At 42.4% G+C, this 23,743-nt stretch overlaps 1 protein-coding gene across 4 annotated transcripts; it reads left to right on the plus strand.

Moving 5' to 3' along the window:
• The first annotated feature begins 45 nt into the window (after positions 1-45).
• MMAA (metabolism of cobalamin associated A) lies at positions 46-20,958 on the plus strand. Of its 4 annotated transcripts, none has more exons than XM_068542572.1 (7): positions 46-68; positions 8,196-8,696; positions 11,286-11,408; positions 14,200-14,370; positions 17,141-17,226; positions 19,481-19,630; positions 20,658-20,958. In XM_068542572.1, the coding sequence occupies exons 2-7, from the start codon at positions 8,255-8,257 to the stop codon at positions 20,943-20,945; spliced, it is 1,260 nt and encodes a 419-aa protein (XP_068398673.1). In that variant the 5' UTR covers positions 46-68; positions 8,196-8,254; the 3' UTR covers positions 20,946-20,958. The 4 variants fall into 4 exon arrangements, with proteins under 4 accessions (XP_068398673.1, XP_068398672.1, XP_068398674.1 ...); XM_068542571.1 differs by lacking the exon at positions 46-68 and adding an exon at positions 103-273; XM_068542573.1 differs by lacking the exons at positions 46-68; positions 8,196-8,696 and adding an exon at positions 105-273.
• Positions 20,959-23,743: the final 2,785 nt, after the last annotated feature.

Genomic DNA, 23,743 nt, shown 5'->3' on the forward strand with positions numbered 1-23,743 from the left:
GGCGGGGCGAACCGGCCCGGCGGAAGGGGCGTGGTGGGGCGGGGCTGTACTTCCGTGGTCGCGGGTGGGTGAGTAGGGGTTGGGGGTTGCGCGCGGCGTCCGGAGCCCGGCGGGGTTCCCGCCTCGGGCCGCCGGGGAGCCCACGTCGGCGTCGGGGGCGCCCCCTGGAGGATTTGGGGAGGGGGAAGGAAGAAGAGACTATTATTGAGTTGGATGATGTCGGGGGTGCGGGAAGTGTGTGGACAAGCAGGCGTCGGCAAAATGGGTTCAGAGGTTGGTTTTCTCCTTAGAAAGGAAATTCTCTTTAAACAGCGTTTTAAATTTTTCATCATTTTGGACAGGCTTGTGAGTTTACCGTTGTGCCACAGTAAGGCAGTTTTGGTAAGGTGGCTGGTCCCTTGCCGCTGCCAAACCTGGCGAATTGTTAACCAGAGGATGGGTCGGAAAAAGGCACAATAGTCCAGGTTAGCTGCTACCAAAGAGGGAAATTAAAACTCATCTTTTATGGAATAAAATCTAGGATATAAAAATAGGGTTCAAACTGAAAGTCACAAACAGCATCTAGGTTCTGTCAAATACTGTGCCGGGCGCGGACTAGGTCTCTTCCAGCAGACATACTGTATTCAGATAATTTGTTTTTATCATTAGAAAATGAAAGACAATCTAAGCCAAAATGGCCTGAAAAAATTTAATTATCTTGAGAGTTGTCCCTTAATACATATACTTCGGGAAACAAACACTACTGTAGCTTTTCCAACCAAGTTGGTAGAAAACCAAAAGTTTCCCGAAAGGCTGTGCAGATTGCTAATCATTTTGGGGTCTACAATGTCCAGAATGTTCTTTTATGTAGTAAAAACTTCATATTGTTTTGTGTGCAAGGTAATAAGAACCAGACAGTTCAGTTCTTTTAAGGGCTGTATTCTATTAGGAGAGACAAAAGAAACGTGAAAAGTTATATAATGGTAAGAAATGTAAGTTACAGTTGGAGATATTTGAAGATATCGAAAATCCTTTATTTGGCATGGAAAGTGCTGGTGAATGCTTGAAACGAGTACCCCTCAGCTGATTGTTGCCATGTGGGAATGTGGGTCCCTCATACACAGATATGATTTTCTCCGACACAGGCCAAAAATCTATCTCTTCGTGCTTTTTCTTGATTTTTAATATTATTGGCAACCCATGCAGTTATGCACTCACACACCCTCTGGGGGCCAGGAACAGGCAGTTTGTGACATCTGCAGATTATCACCTGAGTACTCAGAAATAATTGGAGTCAAATGAGGAAGAAATTCCTGGAAACTGTGATGGGAAGGGATTTAAGAAAACTGGGGTTTAAGCTAGGTTGAAACGGAGAGGTGTCGTGGAGGTGAAGGATGTCACGAGTGAGTAAAATCTCAGTGGGGAACGTGAACAGCAGGTTTGGAAGATAATGCGTAAGCTCTCCTTAGGAGAGGTCTGAGAAGGCAAGTGCAGTAAATGGAGGAAAACTGGTTTGGGAGACCCTTCAGTGCCAGACTGGACTTTATCCTCCGGCACTGGTTCTCAGAGTTGAGCTTACATCAGAATCACCTGGCAGGCTTGTGAGACGGTGGCAGGCTTGACCTCCACCTTCAGAGTTCCTGATTCCGAAGGTCTGGGGTGGGGCTTGAGAATTTCCCCTTCTTACCAGTTCTCAGTTGATGGAGAGGCTACTGATCTTGGGAGCACACTTTAAGAACTACTGTCCTAGGGTGTGGGAAACTATTGGAGGAATTTGAGGTGGATTAGTAAGGAGATCACATTCATGGTTCAGTATGAGTCTTGCTGTGACGTCCAAGATGGAGGTCTGGGGAAGAGAGAAAGAAGGTTCCTTAGAGTTGATTAACACCTGTCAATACCAGGCCCTCTCATGCACGCAATTTCATTTCATACTCACTTTGGCCCTGATGTGTAAGTCTTAATATTTTCATATGGAGAATAGTAGAGACTGCCCAGGTCCCATAGCTAGTCTCAGAGCCCCTTAAGACTAGTTCAGATTTGAACTAGGGTAGTAGCAGTGGAAATGAATCAGAACATTGACTGGTGATGGAATTTAGAAAAATCAAGACTTCCCCAGAAGATTGAAACCTAAAAGTAGAAATTGGGAAATAGGAGTCTTAACAGAGAGTGATAAAAGGTAAAGTGGACGGAGAACTTTAGAATATTCCCTGCATGAATTCAGTATGTGTTCTGTATTACTCTGCTATAACAGCGACCTATTTAAAAGTTGCTTGTTTAAAAAGTCATTCTGTTCTACCAAAATTTCCTGAAATTATTTGAAAAGGAGAAAGTAAAGCCTCCTGTGGGGGGTGATGGGAGATGGTAACCAGATTAATGGCATCTGACAGCTTATCTTCACATCAAAAGTGATTAGCATTGAGGAATAGAAACACATGGTGTAACACTGCTTCGCCTGTATGAACTGTGCTGTGCCGCAGACACTGACCTAATGTATTGATTTTGGAAATCCTGGATGCTTTTTCTTGCCAGAGTAGTTATTGAAATGGAGAATATTCATTGGATCAATTTCAAGACAAATATTCCAAGTCAGACTGGCTGCTGCCGAGCAAATTTTTAATGAAGGAAAACATCCATATACTGAAATCGGACTTTAAGAAGGAAGTCCTAAAAATATATTTATACTGTGAAATCTAGAAAAATGTAAGTTTTCGAACACTGATCAACTGAGTAATCAGCATGATGGAGTTATTGACCCATACAAAACTATAGCATACATTCATTCATCTATTCTGTGAGCCATAAACTTATGCTGTGGATCCAACGATAACTCAGTCTAGGCAAGACTGACATCTTAAGAAATGGTCACACAACGATGTGATTAGCACTGTAATAGAGGGATGTGACCAGTACATGATGACAGGAGATAGAAATGATGACTGAAGGGGTATAGAAAGGAGGCCAGGGAACTGTCTATAGAGGAGGAGACTCTTGAGTTGGTCTTGACAGCTGAGGAGGAATTTGTGAGATGATTAAGGCATTCCAATCAGAAGGAACATCATGGACAATGCCCAAGATGTATAAAAGAGTGTGGGTTTTTCTGGAACCTTTGTGCAGATCAGAATAGTTACAGCAATATGGTAAAAGTGGAGGAGGGGGATGAGTTAAGTTGGAGAAATGGATAAGAGCACTCATAAAGAGTATGAAAGATTTATGTGATGACTGTCTTGGCTGGATTGTAAACTTCATGATGTTGGGAGCCATGTTGGACCTGTACACGAGTGTATTCCAAGGCCTTAGCAGAGTGCCTAGCATATGGTAGATTCTCAATATAGTTGCTGAATGAATGAACTGGTAAATCACAGAAAAAAAAATTTTTTAACAGATAAGATAGAGGGAACTTTTAAAGTGTTTTAAGCAGTGGAGTAATAGCATCAGATTTACATTTTATGAGGATAAGTGGTAGTATGGAAGATGGTTAATAATGACCATAGAAATGGCTATAGTAGATTGTGCCTGTTGGTAGATTGCAATCTGCATTTTAAGAAAAAAATAGAAAAGAGTATTAGAGGATATCACATGTAATAGGGTTAAATAATGTTTTATGAAACTTTTAGTTATATATATGCCTGTGTGTTGACTGATGTAAGTGTATTTCTTCCTATGGACTTTGATCAGAGTTTGAAAGTCGTTATAGTAATGCGGGCATGATGGTGGAGAGAATGGAATGGATATAAAAGATATTTTGGAGGAAAACAAATGTGGAAAACTAGCACCTTAAAATGCTGCTGTCCATATGAACCCTCTTGCAGGGAAGGGGATGCACTTACCCAACCTATTTCAGTATTTTTGCTTACTTGATGTTTTTCATTATATATTAATAAGTTGACATTCTGGTTTCTTAGGAATGGCGGTGCTTTGAGGTATCTTACTGTGTGTTGTAAAGGCTGCAAAATTTCTCTTATTTTGGTAGTGCTCAGTGTAAAATTGTAGGTTGAAGCCATACTCTTAAGAGTCGTGAAAATTCATTGAAACAGTTTGATTTGATTATTGGCCAAGTTATTAGATTTCTTTCCATAAGAAAGCAGGAAAAGCTGCTTAGTTACACGAGCAGGTGGGAAGTCCTTCTCCCTACCTGCATGACTTTGCCACTCTAGTAGACTTAGTCTGTTCTGCCTGTGACATGTAAATAAGGGCAGAAAGGTGTTCATACAAGGCAGAGTTATATTGGCTTTTAAAAAATTTACGAACTCCTTTAAAATCTGGTTGATGTGGTTAAAGTGAGTTTAAGTATGTTGTGTACTTCGTTGTCAGGTGTGAATTATTCTGTGGAGCAAGAAAACATTGAAAAGTTTTAGAAATTTGGTCTGTTGTGTCACCTAATACATTATTGGGATCTCCTGCTGATAAGGTTTGCACAGAAAATGTAAACTAATTTTTCATCTTGGCCTAAGGGGGGAAAGAAGAGAGAGAAAGAAAAAGAAACAAAATGAAGATAAACAGCCTGCCATAATCATTCCATACTCAAATGTGGAGGGTTATTTGGTGTTCCCTTAATGTGGCATGACACCACTCCTCTTTTTTTTTTTTTTTTTTTTTTTAAATTTATTTATTTTATTTATTTTTATTTTTGGCTGTGTTGGGTCTTCGTTGCTGCACGCAGGCTTTCTCTAGTTGCAGTGAGCGGGGGCTACTCTTCATTGCGGTGCGCGGGCTCATTGCGGTGGCTTCTCTTGTTGCGGAGCACGGGCTCTAGGCGTGCGGGCTTCAGTAGTTGCATCACTTGGGCTCAGTAGTTGTGACTCGCAAGCTCTAGAGCGCAGGCTCAGTAGTTGTGGCGCACAGGCCCAGTTGCTCCGTGGCATGTGGGATCCTCCTGGACCAGGGCTCGAACCCGTGTCCCCTGCATTGACAGGGGGATTCTCAACCACTGCGCCACAAGGGATGCCCCACTCCTCTTTTTATACGAGAATCTAGAGTTGACACCAAGATCTGGAATTAATAAAAGGGCATATTTTAAATCTAATCCATTCTTTGCTCCACTTTGGGAGGGGCAGAGTTACTAATCTTTTTCCCTCTTAGCCAAAGGAGCTCTCCTTTATTCTAAAACAATTTATTAAGACAAAATGCCACAGAGAGTCAAAAGACCTGGATATGAGTCCCGGCCCTGCCACTGGTTATGACTGTAGTCACCTAACTCACTCTTGGTTTCCCCTTATTAAGTGAGAATAGTAATAACTATGCAACTGTCCTCATGGAATTGTCTGGGAGAATAAAGTGAAATAAGTGAAATAAAGTATTTCAAAATGGTTCATAAACTCTTGAGTGACGAGCAAGTGGGAAATGAAATAAGTTCAGATTAGCGTTTTTTTGAACAATTGCCATGTGCCAGGCTCCATGGCAAGCTTTGGGGATCCTAATGTGGACAAGAGGGTCTTGAATCTGGCTTCTCTTCTCCGTCCCTTAATGCCTTGCCTTGGTCCAGGTCCCCATCATCTCTTTTGGGTCTTTGCTAGGCTGGGCTGTATGTTACCAGGATCTGGTCACTCTTGACTTCTTGCCGCTGCTCCTAGTGTTATTTCCTAAGAACCAAAGTTGATTAGGTCACTGCCCTCCCTGAAGATCTCTGTTGTTTCTCCTCCACTGAGACAAAATCTACTTCCTTGGCCTCAATTTACATCCTGATCGGGCTTCATTTTTTATCACTAGTTCCATATGTATATGTGCCATGTTTCTGCTTCACTGAATTACTCAGTCTTCTCTGATATGGCAGGGAAGAGACCAAGTCCCAGCTCGGCCTCTGTACAAGTATGTCCTCAGCCTAGAAGGCCTGCCTCATCCTTCTTCAGCTTTGCTTAACCTTTCAGACCCAGCCCTGACACAGACTCCTCCATGACTTGAACCCTCTCCTCCCACAGGAGAGTTAGTTTCTGTAACCTTGTCTGTTCCCACAGCACATTGTTCTTTCTTTGAACACCGGTGTTTATTATTCTGTGAGCTGTTGAAGTGCTGGGATTACGTCATTTAGGGTAAGATAAGGAGGCTGTCCACCTAAGGAGGTGTAGTGGATTGAATGGTGGCCTCCAAAAAGATATGTCCACGTCCTAATCCCTGGAACTTAAGAATGTGACTTTATTTGGAAAAAGGGTCTTTGCAGATGTAATTAAGTTAAGCATCTTGAGGTGAGATCATCTTGGATTATCTGAATGGTCCCAATTCAACAACAGATGTCTGCACAGAGGAGAGACACAAAGAGTAGGCCGTGTGAAGACGGAGGCAGAGATTGGAGTGTTGCAGCCGTGAGCTGAGGAGCCCCTGGAGGGAAGAGTCCCCTTCTAGGACCTTTGGAGGGAGTGACATCCTGCTAACACATTGATTTCTGACTTCCAGCCTCCAGAACCATGAGAGGATAAATTTCTGTTGTTTTAGTCCACCAAGTTTGTGGTAATTTGTTACAGCAGCCTTAGAATACTAATACAGAAGTTTATAGTACAGTAACTGGAACATAATAAAATATCACTGTCACCACCCTCAAAGACACTATTATCACTATTATGTTTGTAACCAACCTAGCCTGGGACCTGGAAGGTAGTACCTGCTCAGAAAATAGCCTTGCCTGTGCGCTTTCTAGTCTGGTGGCAGTGGTGGTGGTATGGATGAGAAAGAAGTGTGTTTAAAGGTGGTATCGAAAGAGAGCTTCCAGAATAGAGCACCTCTTAATTTTTTGTTTGTTTGTTTTAAATGTCTTTTTGTGTGTTTGTGTGAAGGGTGGTAGTGGATGTTTTAAAATTGTTTTTTAGAAACATTTTTACACATTTTAAAATAAATTGTCCTTTTAGAAGACTAATAGTAAAATGAGCAGTTATATTTCTAACAATAAAAAAATCTTAAAATGTTTCTTCTTTTTCCTAATAAAACATTATTTAGCTAAAATTAATTTTGTGCTGGCCTTGGAACACAATTTAGAGAGGGACTTGGGAGCCACAAGGTAATTTATTTCATGTGCTACAAGGTACTTGAAAACCAAAAATTTCAAATAATCATAAATGCAGACTTGGTAGGTGTTATGTATCGTTTGTCTGTAAATTTTAGTTTGCCACTGGCAGCTAGGTCTATGACCTAATTTCTACTAAAGTTTTATAAATTGGTGTCGTAGTAATAAAAGCTAATGTTTATTGAGGTCTTACTATGTGCTAGGCACTGTTCCCAGCCTTTTATATGAATTAACTCATTTTGTTCTAGCTTTCCTAGTCTCTTCTCTAGTCTCTTAACTCAAGAGGAAGCTGAGGCACCGAGTGGTTAAATAACTTGCCTAAGGACATCATAGCTTAAGTGGCAGAGACGCAGAGTGGCCCTGGCTCATAACCTCCACACTCTCCTGACTCTCAGTGGACCCTGTCAGCCTTCATTGTCTAATACAGTCTGAAGCGGAGAATATCAGTACATCTAAGTGAAGGGTCCTCATCCAATTGCATAGTGGCTCAAACTTTAGTGTGCTTACCCACGGAGATTCTGATTCCTGGGGCTGGGGATAAGCGTTTTTAATAAGCACCAAGGTGGTTCTGACCGTACCTTGAGATGCCCTGGATCAGGTTCCAGACCGTCCTCACAGTTCATTCCACACGAAGGCTTGTGGTGGTGGTTTGTGTGCTTATGTTAGGCCATTCATTGTGTATGTCTGTGTGCCAGGTCAGTCTACTGAATACATACATGGATCTAAACTTTTGCCTGAATGCCTGCCTTACTAATCACCTTTCTTTTATGGAGATGAATGAAAGGCCAGCATCGGAGGGACTTTTTTTTAACCTTTTGAATGAGCTTCCGAATAGGGTATATTCGATCTGAGGACATTGTTATGATGGATGTAAGGTTTGTAGACGGAAGAAAATAATCATGACATAGAATTTCTACTCTATTGGGTTTTGTTTTTTTTTTTTGGTATGTTTGTTTTTTGTTTAAAAAAGAAAATTTTAATGTGCACTGGACTTCACAGCAGAGCAGTAGTTTCATGATTTGGGTTACTCTGAATATTAACTGTGGACAAGGAGGGAGTCTTTGCTCTTAAGTTTGGGAAGAAACTTTCATGCCTCTGTACAACCAAAACCCCTGATTATGTATGTGTGGTTTAGAATCTAGGGAGAACACTAAGCTTGCAGTTGTACTACTTCAGTATCTTAGTTGCATGTTGAACTGGCAAAATATGTTTTTCTTTCTCTTAGGGAGTCACGAATCGCACTGAACCAAAAAACGTCCAGCATTTTCTTCAGTTACAGGCAAAATGAATATTCCCATGCTGCTCCAACATCCTCACCGGGACTTCCTTAAAGTCCTTTTAAGAACACTTCTCCGACGTTACCACTTCATCGTACCCTCAAGTACTCACCTCAGGTCAGGAATCCCATGTGCTCAGCCGTTCAGTGCTCTCGGACTCCATCATGCAAAGTGGATGCTGCCGTCAGATGGTTTAACGAGAACATTATGTCTACAAACAACCTTAAAGGAACAAACAGAAGGACTTTCTGATAAAGAACAAAGGCTTGTGGCTGAGCTTTATACTGGTTTAATCCAAGGGCAAAGGGCCTGCTTGGCAGAGGCCATAACTCTTATAGAATCAACTCACAACAGGAAGAAAGAGTTAGCCCAGGTGCTTCTTCAGAAAGTGTTGGTCCACCACAGAGAACAAGAAAAATTAAAAGGAAAACCACTAGCATTTCGAGTGGGTCAGTCTTTGTTTTTTTGGGTTTTTTTGTTTTTATTTTTTGTCGGTCCAGTAAATATTTTTCTAAATTCTCTCTTCTTTTAAAATAAGTCTAAATAGCTTATGATCTAGTGGGGATTTTTTTGTACTTGCAGAATTTTGGAATGAATTTTGAATGCCTTTTCTTTGTAAATATTAGTCTTGTTATGTGGTGGGAAATGCAGTGGCCATTTGAACGAAGGCTCTGTATTTTAAGAGAATAAGGTGAGATTTCTCTTTTGGCAGGGATCTCGCTGTGGCTCCCAGAACAGAAACGTGTGCAGGAAGAACTGTTCACCAGTTTACTCCTTTCTCTCAGTAGAACTTCTGCTTAATAGTCTAAAGTGACTTCCCTGCTGTTGTGGTTATATCAACCATAATTATCCTTATCACATTTCAGAATTCTACTTCTTAGGTGTTTCATTAGTTTTTTCTCTAAGCAAGTCTCACTTCTTTCAGATACTTTTTTTTTTAAATCAATTTGTTTATTTATTTAGTTTTGGCTGCGTTGGGTCTTCGTTGCTGCGTGCGGGCTTTCTCTAGTTGTGGCGAGCGGGGGCTACTTTTCGTTACAGTGCGCGGACTTCTCATCGCGGTGGCTTCTCTTGTTGTGGAGCAAGGGCTCTAGGCACGTGGGCTTCAGTAGTTGTGGCACACAGGCTCAGTAGTTGTGGCGCATGGGCTTAGTTGCTCTGCGGCATGTGGGATCTTCCCGGACCAGGGCTCGAACCCGTGTCCCTTGCATTGGCAGGTGGATTCTTAACCACTGCGCCACCAGGGAGGTCCCTCAGATACTTGTTTATTAGAGTTTCTGGAAATGGCTTGGCTCTAAGCACAGCCAACTCAATACCAAAATGCATTTTAAAGGAGACACCATGTTCATTTGCTGTCTAAAAATATTAGGTGTTCACTTCTTGAACAATTGACCTGTTTCTGTAATTGCAAATAAGCTTGTTATATTTTCGAAGCTGTGCATTATAGAACAACCTAGGTGTGTTTGACCAGAAGGAATTAAGCAAGTTTTGGGTGGAACGAACGCTTTTCGTGATGGCAAACTAGGTGATTCCAACCAACCCTCCCACTATAAACAACTTAAAATGGTAGACAAAGTGCAGAAATTGTGTGAGGAATGAGTAAATAGACTTAAAAGTGGATTAGCATTACTTACGTCTCAGTTTATTTGCAATATGGGGCCTAAAACCTCCTAGATTTTAGGGTAATGGGACCTAATGCTTTAAAGATAATTTCAAAAAGAGCTCACCAACTGCTGTGTGTACGAGTCCGTATTTTCCCCACCCCTTATTCTTCTGCCCTCACTGCGGGGACTCTCTTTTTGAGAGTACTGCGCTGGGTGTTAATACTCTTTATGTATTGTGGACAAAATAGCAAATTCCCAAAGAGAAATTCCAGTTATGACAAAGTGTTTACTTATTAGGCTGTAGAGAATCTTTGAAGAGAAAATGTCTAGAAATACCTAGAGTTAACCAGCAACTCATACATAACTAGCAACTCATAAATTTGCAGCACTATTCTGGTTCTTCCATCTGGACCTGATGAGGCCAGATAAACCTGAGTCTTTGTTGCAGTTGTTTTATCACCATGGTAAATAAAAGCAACAAATGTTTATTCAGCACCCATTAAGACAGAGACCTGCCCTGAAAATTGTGGTATGGAGCCAAGCGTACCATATGCCATACATACTTTTGAATGTAGTTACAATTAAGTGCTTATGTTTTATAGATTTTATTGAACATATAGTTATATATCTCTTGATGCCATGTGCTATTCTAAACATATTGCAAAATTAACTCATCTACTCCTCACAATAACCTGAAGAAATAGGTGCTCTTATATCCATTTTATGGCAGAATATACTCAGGTACAGAATGATTAAGTGACTTGCCCAAGATTACACAACTCATAAGAGGTAGAGCTAGAAATAGAACTGGCCGACTGGCTCCAGAGTTTGTGTTCTTGCCTGCCATTGTCTGCTAACTCTCCAAGTAGGGGAATTTTCTGCCTTTCTTAAGATAAAAAAAAGTTTATTTTTCAGGATTCAGTTTATATTATTCTCTTTGAGTTATGAGTGAGATGAAAAAATTGTATTTCATAAGTAGAAAACTATTTTCTCAATCACTGGGAATTTCTGGAGTAATGGGTTGTTTTTCCAGTGGGAACATAGCATGGACAGAATCGGGGTGGGTGGAATAATTACTGATCATGATGAGAGGTGGGCAGTTGTTGGAGAAAGTCAGCACATTAACAACATAGGCAATGAAGTCTGCCCCAAAAGCTCTACGTTATACTAAAAAGGCAAATCACATTTTGTAATTTTTAAAAGTGAATCTGGTGAACATATGGAACTCCGACTTCTCTCCCTCCTGTATCCCTATTACTCAGGGACGAGATAAATAGGTAGATTTTCGTTTACCGCTTTAGGAAATGTTAAACTACATTAACGATGGTTTTAATAAATTAGGAGAAGTAGAAGGTAGTCTAGTATTTCAATAGAACTCATCATGGTGCTGATTTCACTTATTTCATTAAATTGCAAAGTCTGTCTCCACCATAGGATTGTCTGGGCCTCCTGGTGCTGGGAAATCAACCTTTATAGAATATTTTGGAAAAATGCTTACTGAGAGAGGGCACAAATTATCTGTGCTGGCTGTGGACCCTTCTTCTTGTACTAGTGGTGGTGAGTATTGCTGCTGCTTCGTAAATTGCAGAGCAGGGGCTCGTGGAGTGGACCCGGCTCTCCGTTACAGTTTAGGGGGAATCTGCACAGACGGGTGTCTTCTAACCTTTCGCTGAGTTTGGTCTCAGTGAAGGAAGGGAGGTGGTGGGTGTGAGGTGGAGGCTGAGGGAGGTGTTTGGGGCATCGGGTTCTCCAGGGGAGGTTAGCTTACAGGTAACCTAGGAGTAGCCTGCGTACGTAGAGAACTAGGAGAACAGGCGCCAGAAGTTGCAGATGATCAAAAGCCAATTTCACCCCTTTGTCTATCACACCTGAGGCTCAGCCCCTTTTCCTTTTACTGTTTTTCCTGGCTCCATCAGCCCCTACTCAGTTCAGAAAATGACTTCTTACTCATTAATTTCCTCATATTATTGTAACGTCTCAAGTTTAAAATAAATCTTCCTGCTCTATTTAACTTGTCACCTGTTTATATTACGTGTTCAGTTAAACAGAAAGCTCTTAGAGGGACCATGTGATATGCTCTGTTCCTGGCAGCACACAGTGCTCAGAAATTACTTACTGCCCTGAGGTCGTGCAGTCACTCAAAGTTTAATTTGCAGCTCATCAGAGATAAAATGAATAAGCTAAGTTCCCCAAAGGATCATTTAAGGGAAACATAAATCATACTATATAAATACTCAGGAAAGCTTTTTCTTCCCTTACCCCTCCTTATGATTGAAGCATCTCACATGACAGTTATTCATTTAACAGGTATTTCAGCGCCTATCATAGGCGAGGCCCTGTACAAAAAAGGTACTGTGTTGTTTAATGTTGAATAAGATGCAGTTCTCTTGGCCTTATGGAGCTTTATATCTCATGAGGGAAACAGACAGGTGCACACAGGCCATTACAATGTAGTGTGTGTTGCGAAGGGGGAAATACAGAGTGCTTTGTGGAAGGGTTTGGTTTCTATCCTGTGGGTTTAATGCTAAAAAATAAATACGATATATTTCAGGGACTTTAGGTCAATAGAGAGGTGGACAACAATTCCTATTACCATCCATTGAGAAATTTAGCTGAGAACATTCACAGTTTTTGATTCACTATAATGAAAGGGTTAACCGTAAAGTAAAATTTATACTCGCAAAGTTCAAGATTAAATCCATGTCAGTGTATTAGCTTTTTTTATAGTCTAAGAACTTTGTGAAAGGTAAGCACTTGAACAAAGAATTTATTTATAGTGACCTTCATTTTCACACAGGTGCAAAGATTTTCCCCGCACCATCATAATACTCTAGAATACTTGCAATAGCAAAAGAAAACAATAGTTTGAGATAAGAGTAGCAGAAATGGTGACATAAGATAACCTGATTAAAGTTACATAGCTATGTGGTTCCTAACCTTTCTCAAACCAAAAATGAAGGTCCTTTTCTTGGGTAAAAATACAAAGACTTTGAAAGAAAAAACTATGCAAGGATAAACAGGACACTGTAAGTATTCAATTTTACCTTTTCATTGTAACAGTAGATACATGTGAAAATAACATTCCATTGAAGTTTGAGAAGCCTGTAGTCAATCCTTGCTGTGCTTTGGACTCACAGGCCCCCTGCGGTGGGAGCTTGGAGACCTCCCTAAGGCTCTGCAGTCACCAGTTTTAGATTCACTGGCAAAGACAATTATATGGGAGAGTAATTGCATAAGGGTTTAGTTCGGTGTGTTGGGATCTATAGGATAATAATTTAAAGTGTAGCTTTGGCAGATTGTTGACTTACACAGAGATGATTTCACCCAGAAAATTACTTTAGAACAAAGTTTTATGTACAGTAAATAAGGTAGTTGAGCTCTGTGGTAGGTGTATGCTGGGGCATTAGAACCTATGAGAAGTCGAAACTGGAATCATCAGGGAAAAGATCATATCTTTAAGGGACTCCTCAATGTTTAGCAGCAGCTTTGGAAAGGTTAGCTCTTGAGCAGAAATTAAAATTCAGGTTAGAACAGCACTACACCTTCAAATGTTACTACGTGGCTAAAGGAAAGAAGGTAAAGGTAATTTCACTAATTCCAGGGCTTTCAGTCTTCTAGAATTTGCAGGTACTGATGTTTGCCAAAATACCGCAGTACACACGGAAACAGCAACGGTTCTATTCCACAAGCATTACGTTAATTGCCTACTGTGAACAAGCATTCAGTGCACAAAATATGTAAGACATGGTCCTATAGACAAGCAACTCAGTTAAAGCAGAGTTTCTCAACCTTGGCACTAATGACATTCTTTGTTGTGGGCAGCTGTCCTGCACATGGAAGGATGCTTAACAGTATCCTTGATCTCTACATATGAGATGCCAGGAACACCCTTCCCTCCAGTTGTGACAAGTACAAATATCTCTACACATTGCTAAGTATCCTCTGGGGGAAAAAATCACTCCCAGCTGAGAACGATAAACACAGCAACGTTAAGAGGACAGTAAAGAAACCACCCCAACTGGAATGGCAGGTTGATTTGGGGATTAGTGAAGCTGAAATCGGACAGGTAAGGTAGGCTAGCATTCTGAGGGCCTCCAATGCAAGACTGAAGAATCTAGATTTGAACCTCTAGTCAGTGGGAGCCATTATAGGTTTTGAGGGGCTTAAAACGTTAAATAGATGAATTTGGCATCATTACATACATGGTGTTGGAAAAAAGCTTAATAATATGAAATACAATTTGCGGTTTGGGGAGAAATGTCCTAAAGCACTTCCCCTAGGAATTGGCTGATTGATAATTGGCCCTTATAGGTGTTCCATGATTATAAAATGTAACTCTGTGTTTTAGGATCACTCTTAGGTGATAAAACCCGAATGACTGAGTTATCAAGAGATATGAATGCGTACATCAGGCCATCTCCTACTAGAGGTACTTTAGGAGGTGTGACAAGGACCACAAACGAAGCTATTCTGTTGTGCGAAGGAGCCGGATATGACATAATTCTTATTGAAACCGTGGGTGAGTGTGATTTTCTATTCTATAACAATAAAATACTATTAAAATGAATGCTGTATAAAGATGAATGACGGCTAATTTCATTTTGTTCATTCAGCAGATGCTTACTAAAGAGGTAATTAAATATAAGCTATCTCAGACTCTGTAGGAGATATGAGTATATAGGCTATAATCCTTACCATTAAAGAAAAGAAAGGTGAGCCCTGTGTCTGGATAACTGTTATACAGGGCGGTATGTTCTCAGTGCTGGAGGAGAGCTGTCAGCATTAGGCTGACCTATGGAAACACTACTTTAACATAACACCCATTTTATTTAAGCAGAGTCATATGTCTGCAGTATTCACTAAGAAGATTAGTGTAGTTGGGCACCTCATGTTTTATTTCACCTTTATATCCCCAGCACGTGGTTACGCACAACGAAAATACTGAAAAAGGAAACCCCAAGAACTTCACATTCCCGTGGAGAGACAATTTGTTATATTACTGTGTGATCAATGTTTGTGACACAACCTGACTCAGATTTGGGGGATCAGGGAAGACTTCAGGGAGGAGGTGACAGTTGAACTCAGTTTTTTTTGTTTTTTTTTAAATTTTATTTTTGCTGCATTGGGTCTTCGTTGCTGCACGCGGGCTTTCTCTAGTTGCGGCGAGCGGGGGCCACTCTTCATCGCGGTGCGCGGGCCTTTCACTATTGCGGCCCCTCCCGTTGCGGGGCACAGGCTCCAGACGCGCAGGCTCAGTAGTTGTGGCTCACGGGCTTAGTTGCTCCGCAGCATGTGGGATGTTCCTGGACCAGGGCTCGAACCTGTGTCCCCTGCATTGGCAGTCGGATTCTTAACCACTGTGCCACCAGGGAAGCCCCTGAACTCAGTTTTGAAGGGAGGGTTGGAGTTAAGTAAAGTATGGGCTAAAGGGCCTTGACCGAAACACACAGGAGTGAGCGAACGTGGCCCAGTCAGGGCACTGCATTTTGCGCAGGATCCTTAGATCATGGGGCATGAAGGCAGGGAGTGAAGACATGGGCTGGAGTCCAGGAGTCCATCGTCTCAGGGCAGGTGGAGGAAAAGTTGCCTGAGTAGTGGTAGGAGAATCAAGGGGGAAGAGGACCATAAAATCACACATATTAACTGAAAGTTGTGTTTGGCTGCATGTTTCAGAGACTCAAACTATCTCTGACTCAAACAAGGAAGAGGGTGGGTTTTGTTTGTGTATTTGTTTTTTTTGTAAATAAAAGAAGCCTGGAGGCAGGCAGGCCCACAGGGCTGGGTGGTTCTACAGCGCCCCAGGGAGGGGGGGCGGTTCTCCCTGCTCTCCATTCTTAGCACTTCGTTTCCAGCCTCAAGGTTGCCCATGGATACAAGACGGCTGATGAAGCTCTAACTCACCTCCCTGTTCCAGGTAGAAGGAAGGAAGAAGGGGGAATAAGGAAGGGGGAAGGGGTCGGAAGCGATATACCTCCTGGCTGGCTTTGCCCTCTTGAAGGAACTCTCCTGGAAACGCCATCCAGTGACTTTTGCTTTCACACATTAACATCTCTGGCTGACGGGGGGTCTGGTGCATGTGGTCTTTCACCTGGGACACTGATGGCCCTAGCGACCCTGGGGGAAGGAAATAGGGAAGAATGAACATTGCGTGGGCGACCAGAAGTCTCTGCCCCACCAAGGAAGGAGAGAGTTGGAGAGGAGGTGTAGTGGAGTGGGGGATGTGGGAGTCAGATTTACGCAGATTGAGGTTAATGTGACGTAGTCGCGTGAGGACAGTGGGCATAAATTGCCTTTTCCCAGACGTTTAGCTATCAAGAGAAAGAAACGCGGTGATGATGGCAGGAGGTTGGGCGTTTTTGTCTTCTTATTTTCTGGTTGTGTTTGGTTTTCAGATGAGAAAGACTTGAGCCCAACTCATGGGATGTTTGAGGGACGGGAGCCTGTAGACAAGGCGAGGTTGGAGATAAAGCAGAGCCAGAGCCCAGGGGAGGTGGGAAGGAAGGAGAGGCCAGTCTTCAGCCGATGCTTCTGACCCTGGGCCCGGCGAGGAGGGGCAGCCAGGCGGAGTGTGTGTTGTTTCTGCTTCTCTGTGGGGTGGCGGGGGGAGGCTGAGGGCGTCCTTGCCTCTGTTCGGCTGTGAAGCAGGTGCCGCGGTCATCAGTCATCGTCATGTGGGGAGATGATGGGACAGTGAGCGTCTGTAGTAGCCACTGTGAGAAACAGGAAGGAAGCCGCCCGAGGGCGTTCAGGGGCATCGCTTTTCCTGTACCAAGAGGAAGATGTAGCCAATGTTGGAGCCCATGACCCTCTGGTGGCGCCTGTCCACACAGCTGAGGGATTTCTCCAGGACACTTAATGCAGGAGAGACACGGACATAGGACTGATCCATGGGTGGGCTTTGCAGGGTGATAGAAGGATGAGAAGGCAAGGAAGCTGCCAGACTGGTCTAAGGTTAGAATCAGGCGCTCAAGCTGCTCACCCGCGAAAGGGAAGCCGAGAAAGAGCAGCGAGAGTGAGGAGAGAGCGCAGGTCTTCACATTCTCCATGTGGTCAGAGACTGAGCTGGTGGGAACGAGGGCGGGAGAGAGGTGGGGAGGATCACGGCTTTGCCGTCGGGTGAGGCAGTGGCATTTAACACATTGTTCAGAGGTGGTGGTTAAAGTGGGATCAGGTCGAGCGTGTGACGGTGAGTATGAGCAGATGAACTGGAGTGGAAGTGGTGGTCAGGGGAGTCGAGAAGGTCAGACTCCTGTGAATGTTTTGTATACACTCGTGATTTAAAATTTCAGGTGTGGGGCAATCGGAGTTTGCCGTAGCTGACATGGTTGACATGTTTGTTTTACTACTGCCACCAGCAGGAGGAGATGAATTGCAGGTAATTATTTTGACTTTTTCACCCCCCAAAACACAAAGTGTACATCTCTGAAAGTACAAATTCCCAATGTTGTGGGTTTTTTGTAAATTAAGTTGATATTAGTATAGGGAAAGAAACATCATTCACGTTGGCTAAAATACCCGGGTCAAAGGCAAACTGTCTATTTTTTTTTCCCCAACTTATAGTAGTAGAACTTATGACCTTGAGCTAATGACACAACTTAGTCTTTCCACCTGTAACATGGGGAATAGCTCCAGCCAAGAGACCACTGTTACATGGGTGTTTGTGCTACAGCTGGTTGAAAAGGTCCTCATGAGATATTCCTTTGCTTTTAACTGGGATCCCACTGTCGTAGTTTATATATTGTAGAAAGGGTTCTTCCTTTCCTCCTGCAGTGCAGTCTGGCATTAACTCCCTGGAGTTAGCACAGCCTTCACAGGGTGAGGGCACCATCCTCCCAAGACTGCTTTCACTCCGGACACAGCAGCAGACCCGGGGGTTCCCAAGCCACCCATGCCTCTGACTGGCTGCAAACATGGGGGTTCCCACTTACCCCTCAGGTTCGGTAATTCACTAGGATGACTCACAGAACTCAGGAGAGCACTGCAGGAGAGCACTGCAGTACCAGTTAGAGTTTTATTATGAAGGATGCAAATCAGGACCAGCCAAATGAAGAGACACAGAGAGAGAGGTCTGGAAGGGTCCCAAACTCGAAACTTCTGTGTCCTCAGGACACATTTCCCTCTTGGCACATGCACGTGCATCACCAGCCAAGGAGCTCTCCTGAGCTTCAGTGTCTGCGGTTTCTGTTGGGGTTTTATTATGTAGGTGTGGTTGACCGAATCCCTGTCCACATGATTGAGCTCAGTCTCCAGCCCCCGCCCTCCCCAGAGGAGGTCAGGCTGCTAGCACATGGCTCAAAGGCCCAACCCTCTAATCACGTGGTTGGTTCTTCTGGTGTGGTCAGCCCCCATTCTGAGTGATCTTGCGTAAACCCAGGTATGGTCCCAGGCACCCATGGCGAATAACAAAGTCACTCCTATCACTCAGGAACTCCGAGGATTTAGCAGTTACCTCCCAGGAACCTTGGACAAAGACCAGACAAATTCTGTTGTTTTTAAAAAATTTTTATGTATTTATGTATTTATTTATTTATCTATTTATTTATTTTATTTTTGGCTGCATTGGGTCTTTGTTGCTGGGCATGGGCTTTCTCTAGTTGCGGCGAGCGGGGGCTACTCTTCCTTGCTGTGCACAGGCTTCTCATTTCGGTGGCTTCTCTTGTTGTGGAGCACGGGCTCTAGAGCGCGCGGGCTTCAGTAGATGCGGCGTGTGGGCTCAGTAGTTGCGGTACTCGGGCTCTAGAGTGCAGGCTCAGTAGTTGTGGTGCATGGGCTTAGTTGTTCCGCGGCATGTGGGAGCTTCCCGGACCAGGGCTTGAACATGTGTCCCCTGCATTGGCAGGAGGATTCTTAACCACTGCGCCACCAGGGAAGTCCCCAAATTCTATATTATACAGCACCTCCCCTTCCGTTGAAAAATTCTGAAAAACTAGTGACATCAGACTCTGGATGCTGCAGTTTAGAAACATTAACTCTTAGAATTTAACCATTGAAAGTTACGTTTTGAAATATTTGAAAAGGAATTTTAATCTTAGATAGCAAAATCTTCATTTTCCAAATAAGGTTTGGCCTTAGGATTTTTCTAGTGTTTTCATGCAACATAATTTAAATCAAGAGATTGAGGTGTTTTTAGCCATCAGGTTATTTTTTCCTCAAATGCAAATCAAAAAAAAATGCTACATACATTTAAGGAAAACTTCAAAGACTCTGTTTCTGGAAATGAACATGTTAGTGACGTGGGTGTTTTCCTTTTTAAGCACCTGAATGATGGATGGTTTTGCATCCTGCAGGGTTAGGTCCCGAGAAGTGGAATCCATCATGAGGCAGTGTGAACTCTCTCCTGCCACTCAATCATATTGTGTCTGGATGATATATTTACTCTAATTCTGAATATTTCAGCGTGTTAGTCTCCAAATTTGAAAGAGATATTACACATGACTTCCATAATCCCAAGAGTCAGTGCTTTTGAGTAGTTTCTGTCAATAATTGTGATTCCTAGGACCCAGGGCTTGGGAGGGTGCAGAGAAAAAGTTGGAGTGTATGAGTTTCAAAACCTTAGCAGTAACTGGTGTCCCATTTTTGATGGCATGAAATGTTTCAGATAAATCACTTTCTTTTCTTTTTCTCACGAGGGTATTAAAAGAGGTATAATTGAGATGGCAGATCTGGTCGCTATAACCAAATCTGATGGAGACTTGGTCGTGCCAGCTCGAAGGATACAAGCAGAGTATGTGAGCGCGCTGAAATTACTCCGCAGGCGTTCAGGAGTCTGGAGACCAAAGGTCAGCTTGCATTCTGTTCTGCAGTTTTCACCCTGAGTAGACTGTGCCCGTTAGAAGAGAGGATGTGAGTCCCAAGCTAGACATATAATCAGTCTTTGCTTGTAGGTGAGATTATAATTTTAAAAATTATGACAAAGCCACCGAGTGTGTAGTTATGATTTTAAGTATAATCCTTCAACCACTAGATGCCAAAAACTAGATGTGAGGCGATAAGTTAGATTGCTTAATGCTTGGCTCGAGCCATTTGGATGTGATGACAAATCCATTCTGCAAGGAACCATCCTGAAGATTATGGCGCAATTAACCACTTGATTATCTAGGTTAGAGTTTGAGTAGGAGAGAACAGGCTTTTGATGTGGTAACTTTCCTTCCCATTATGCTTGTCGGGTGATGTTTTCCATAAGGAAAAAAAAACCCCGTAGTAAGTGATGCAGTAATACCGATGCGGACACTTTATCTGTAGCAGGGCCCTGTGTTATTAAAGAGTAACCTATAATCACTACAACGAGAACAAGGATGACACGTATTGCTGTCGGCTCCCGGCACGTTGTCTGTGCTGCGTCTGGAGCTGTCTTGTCCATGCAGATACCCGTGCTCGTAGCACCTGCTGAACCAGGCAGTTTGACGGAGGGAACGGGGCTATTCTCTCAGCTTGGTTTCATTTTCTGGCTCTCAGGCCTCAGGGAAACCTACGTAGCGTTGCCCTTCTCATCCGAGTGACCATTTCCCAGTTCATCCCTTAGGTCTCTGAAGACCATTCGAGCAATCCCCAGTCAAAATAAACCTCTGAGCTAAAAAATATGACCTTGAATCCGTGTCTTATTTCTGCTTCGCACTTAGTAACCGTAGTAAGTTACCTTAGTATATTTCTCAGTATGTCTACTTTGACACGATGATAAAATGTCTCATTTTTGTCGCCTCCCTATTGCCATAGACTGTAAGACTTAATTGGCAAATGCCAGAGTCCCCATGACAATGTTTTCTATCGTTTTAAGTAATATAGTTCTGGTTCTTCCCTTTTCAACAGGTAATTCGTATTTCTGCCAGAAGTGGAGAGGGGATCACTGAACTGTGGGATACAATGAAAGAATTCCAGGATGTGATGCTTGCCAGTGGGGAACTGACTGCCAAGCGACAGAAGCAGCAGAGAGTTTGGATGTGGAACCTCATTCAGGAAAATGTGGTAGAACATTTCAGGACCCACCCCACAGTCCGGAAACGGATTCCTCTCCTGGAAGAAAGCGTTCTCAGTGGGGCCCTGTCCCCAGGCCTAGCGGCAGACCTGTTGTTGAAAGCTTTTAAAAACAGAGACTAATGAAGTACATCCTATCCAATAACTTTATATATGTTTTCATATACATAAAGTTATTGGATAGGATGCACTTCATTTTAATAAAGTATTTTAATATTAAAAGTCACTCGCGTGCTTATATTTTCAGTAGTTCTCTTGTGGTGCCCTTGAACTGCGCTTGGAAAGTGGAAGAGCGTTAGATACGGATGGCAGAGGTCAGGCAGTCGGCAGCATTTGTAAGGTAACTGCTGTACGTTACTCAGCTCCATTTCTTTCTGTTCTTATACATGGTGGCCTGTAGGATGGTGTCTTCTCGTCAGTCACAAGCAGAGAAAGCTGAGGAGGATAGAAAAAGATCATGTACCTTAAAACGCTTTCTTTGATTCTCTATTCTCTGAGTTTCCAGAGAAAATGTAAGCAAGAGTAACCACATTTTTGAAGTCTTACTTGAGGCTAGAATAATACACAGTGGGTTTCTAAGAGCTGAAAATCGTGATCGACATTTAGTATGCCAGACTACCTAGGAATTTCTGAAATGGCCATGTACACGAGTAACAAAACAGTTGGAATGTGTAGGGATGTGAACACAGTTTTACAGTCTGTCGTCTAGACTTGCGGACTCCCCATGGTAGGTAGGAGAGCCCAAAGGGAACTGGGGAAATCAGACACAAATAATGTGGGTTGTAATCAAAGGTGTTTGCTTCTCTTCCTTCTTGGCCATTTGACTTCATATTAGCATCTTAAAAATCTACTTTATTTATTTATTTATTTTTTTAATATTTATTTATTTTTGGCTGTGTTGGGTCTTCGTTTCTGTGCGAGGGCTTTCTCTAGTTGCAGCAAGTGGGGGCCATTTTTCATCGCGGTGCACGGGCCTCTTCACTATCGCGGCCTCTCTTGTTGCGGAGCACAGGCTTCAGACGCGCAGGCTCAGTAGTTGTGGCTCACGGGCCTAGTTGCTCCACGGCATGTGGGATCCTCCCAGACCAGGGCTCGAACCCTTGTCCCCTGCATTGGCAGGCAGATCCCCAACCACTGCGCCGACAAGGAAGCCCCTACTTTATTCTTGATGGTGAGGAACAAGTTTTGTCCTCTGGAGGAAGCATGGCACAGCGATTAAGGGCTTGGGTTCTGGCGTTGGGACTGGTGGGTTTAAACTTTAAACCCAGGTCGATTACTTATTGGCTGAGTTTGGACAAATAACCTACCTTTCTTAAACAGTTTGAGTTTCCTCCCTGGTAAAATGGAATTGACATATTAACTTTATAGGGTTGGTGAGGATAAATGAGATAACTCAGGAGAATCGTTTTGCTGCCATGATGGTACATGGGAAATACTCAGATTCCTCTTGCCATGATTATTATTATGTTAAAGTTATGAGTATGTGAAGCTGTACAGACCTTATAAAAGGTTCAGTTTTCTCCCATGATCTTATTACTACCATCATGCTCTTGTGATATTTTATGATAGTCTTTAAAGCACCCATTCTAGTTAATTCTTTGAATATATTTTACACTATTTGATGGTAGTTATAACTGTGTACATTTGAATAAAATTATTTCTAACCATAAAATTTCTCCATTGCACAAAATGTCATTCTAGAACTTTCAAACATATTCTATTCTGAGAATATTTGACACAGTATGTCAGCTTTCATTGTGACTTACCCTCCTATCTAGAATCGAATTTCTTGATTATTATTTTAGCAAACATTCCTTTGCGTCTTTTTTTAAAGGTTTGTGTTATTGGCATACCTACCTCATATTTGAGGATTAGGAGAGACTTGGAAAGGTCATCCAGTCAATTCATCTAATTTCAAAAAGGACCACTATTAAGCCACCCTATCAGATGAAAAACTGTTTTTAGAATCAGAGAAGGAATTCCATAATTTCCCTTAGTAAGCTGTTACAGGGAATGACAAACCTGTCATTTGTGGTACAATGGAAGCTGCAGTGGGGCACACGCACACTGTATTACAAACAAGGCAGAGAAAGGGTGGCATTTGTTAGCCCTAAATTTTTCTATGCATTTCATCTCAGTTTGAACTGCTTTTAAGTGTTATAAATATAGTCATAAAAAGCATTAGAAAACCTCCCTTGTGTTTCTTATGTTGTTGTTGTACCATTGGCTATGATATAGAGACCAATTTCCAAGGTATTATTTACCTTTATTTCTGTTATTTGCTACACTGGAAGCTGTATAATATAGTAAAATATTTGTGGCCTTAAAAAAAAAATTAATGCTCCCTTTTATTAAGCTCAAAAATGCCATCGCTCCTTCCCACCTGTAATTCTACCGTGCTGGACCCCTGACCTGGTCAAAAGCACAGGTGTAGATGTCCGCAGAGTCAAATCTCAGCTCTGTCACTAACCAGCCATATGATTGGGGGGCAGGTCATTTCTCCTCTGTATGCACCAGTTTCCTCATCTGTAAAATTAGGGTAAGAATAGCTGCTTTACAGAGTTGTTGAAATAATTAAATGAGATACTGTATTTAAATTGCTTGGCACTCAGTAATTGGTAGGTGTTGTTAGAAATGTTACAGTAGGCACTCTTTGTTTTACAAAACAGATTCTCGTCATTTAATTTTAGTTTGGCCAGACTACTTAATCTCCCTGTGCCTCAGTTTCCTTATTATTAAAGGGGTTGACAATGGTGTTCACCCAGAGTTCTTGAAATGACTAGGTTAGTTAATATACATAGAGTACCTGGACATAGTAAGTGCTAAATAAATATTTAACAATGGAGAGTTGCTACCTCTTAGAGTTGTTGTAAGGATTAAATGAGTTCATCTTCCTCTATCTTAAAAGGGTAATTCTTTTC

Source organism: Eschrichtius robustus, chromosome 4 (genome assembly GCF_028021215.1).
Source record: "Eschrichtius robustus isolate mEscRob2 chromosome 4, mEscRob2.pri, whole genome shotgun sequence".
Classification (NCBI taxonomy): domain Eukaryota; kingdom Metazoa; phylum Chordata; class Mammalia; order Artiodactyla; family Eschrichtiidae; genus Eschrichtius; species Eschrichtius robustus.

Coding starts and splice junctions, on each gene's coding strand:
- MMAA (XM_068542572.1), top strand. CDS start 8,255: ATGAATATTCCCATGCTGCTCCAACATCCTCACCGGGACTTCCTTAAA. Junction 17,227..19,480: donor CAGGAGGAGATGAATTGCAG/GTAATTATTTTG, acceptor TTTTCTCACGAG/GGTATTAAAAGAGGTATAAT. Junction 19,631..20,657: donor CAGGAGTCTGGAGACCAAAG/GTCAGCTTGCAT, acceptor CCTTTTCAACAG/GTAATTCGTATTTCTGCCAG.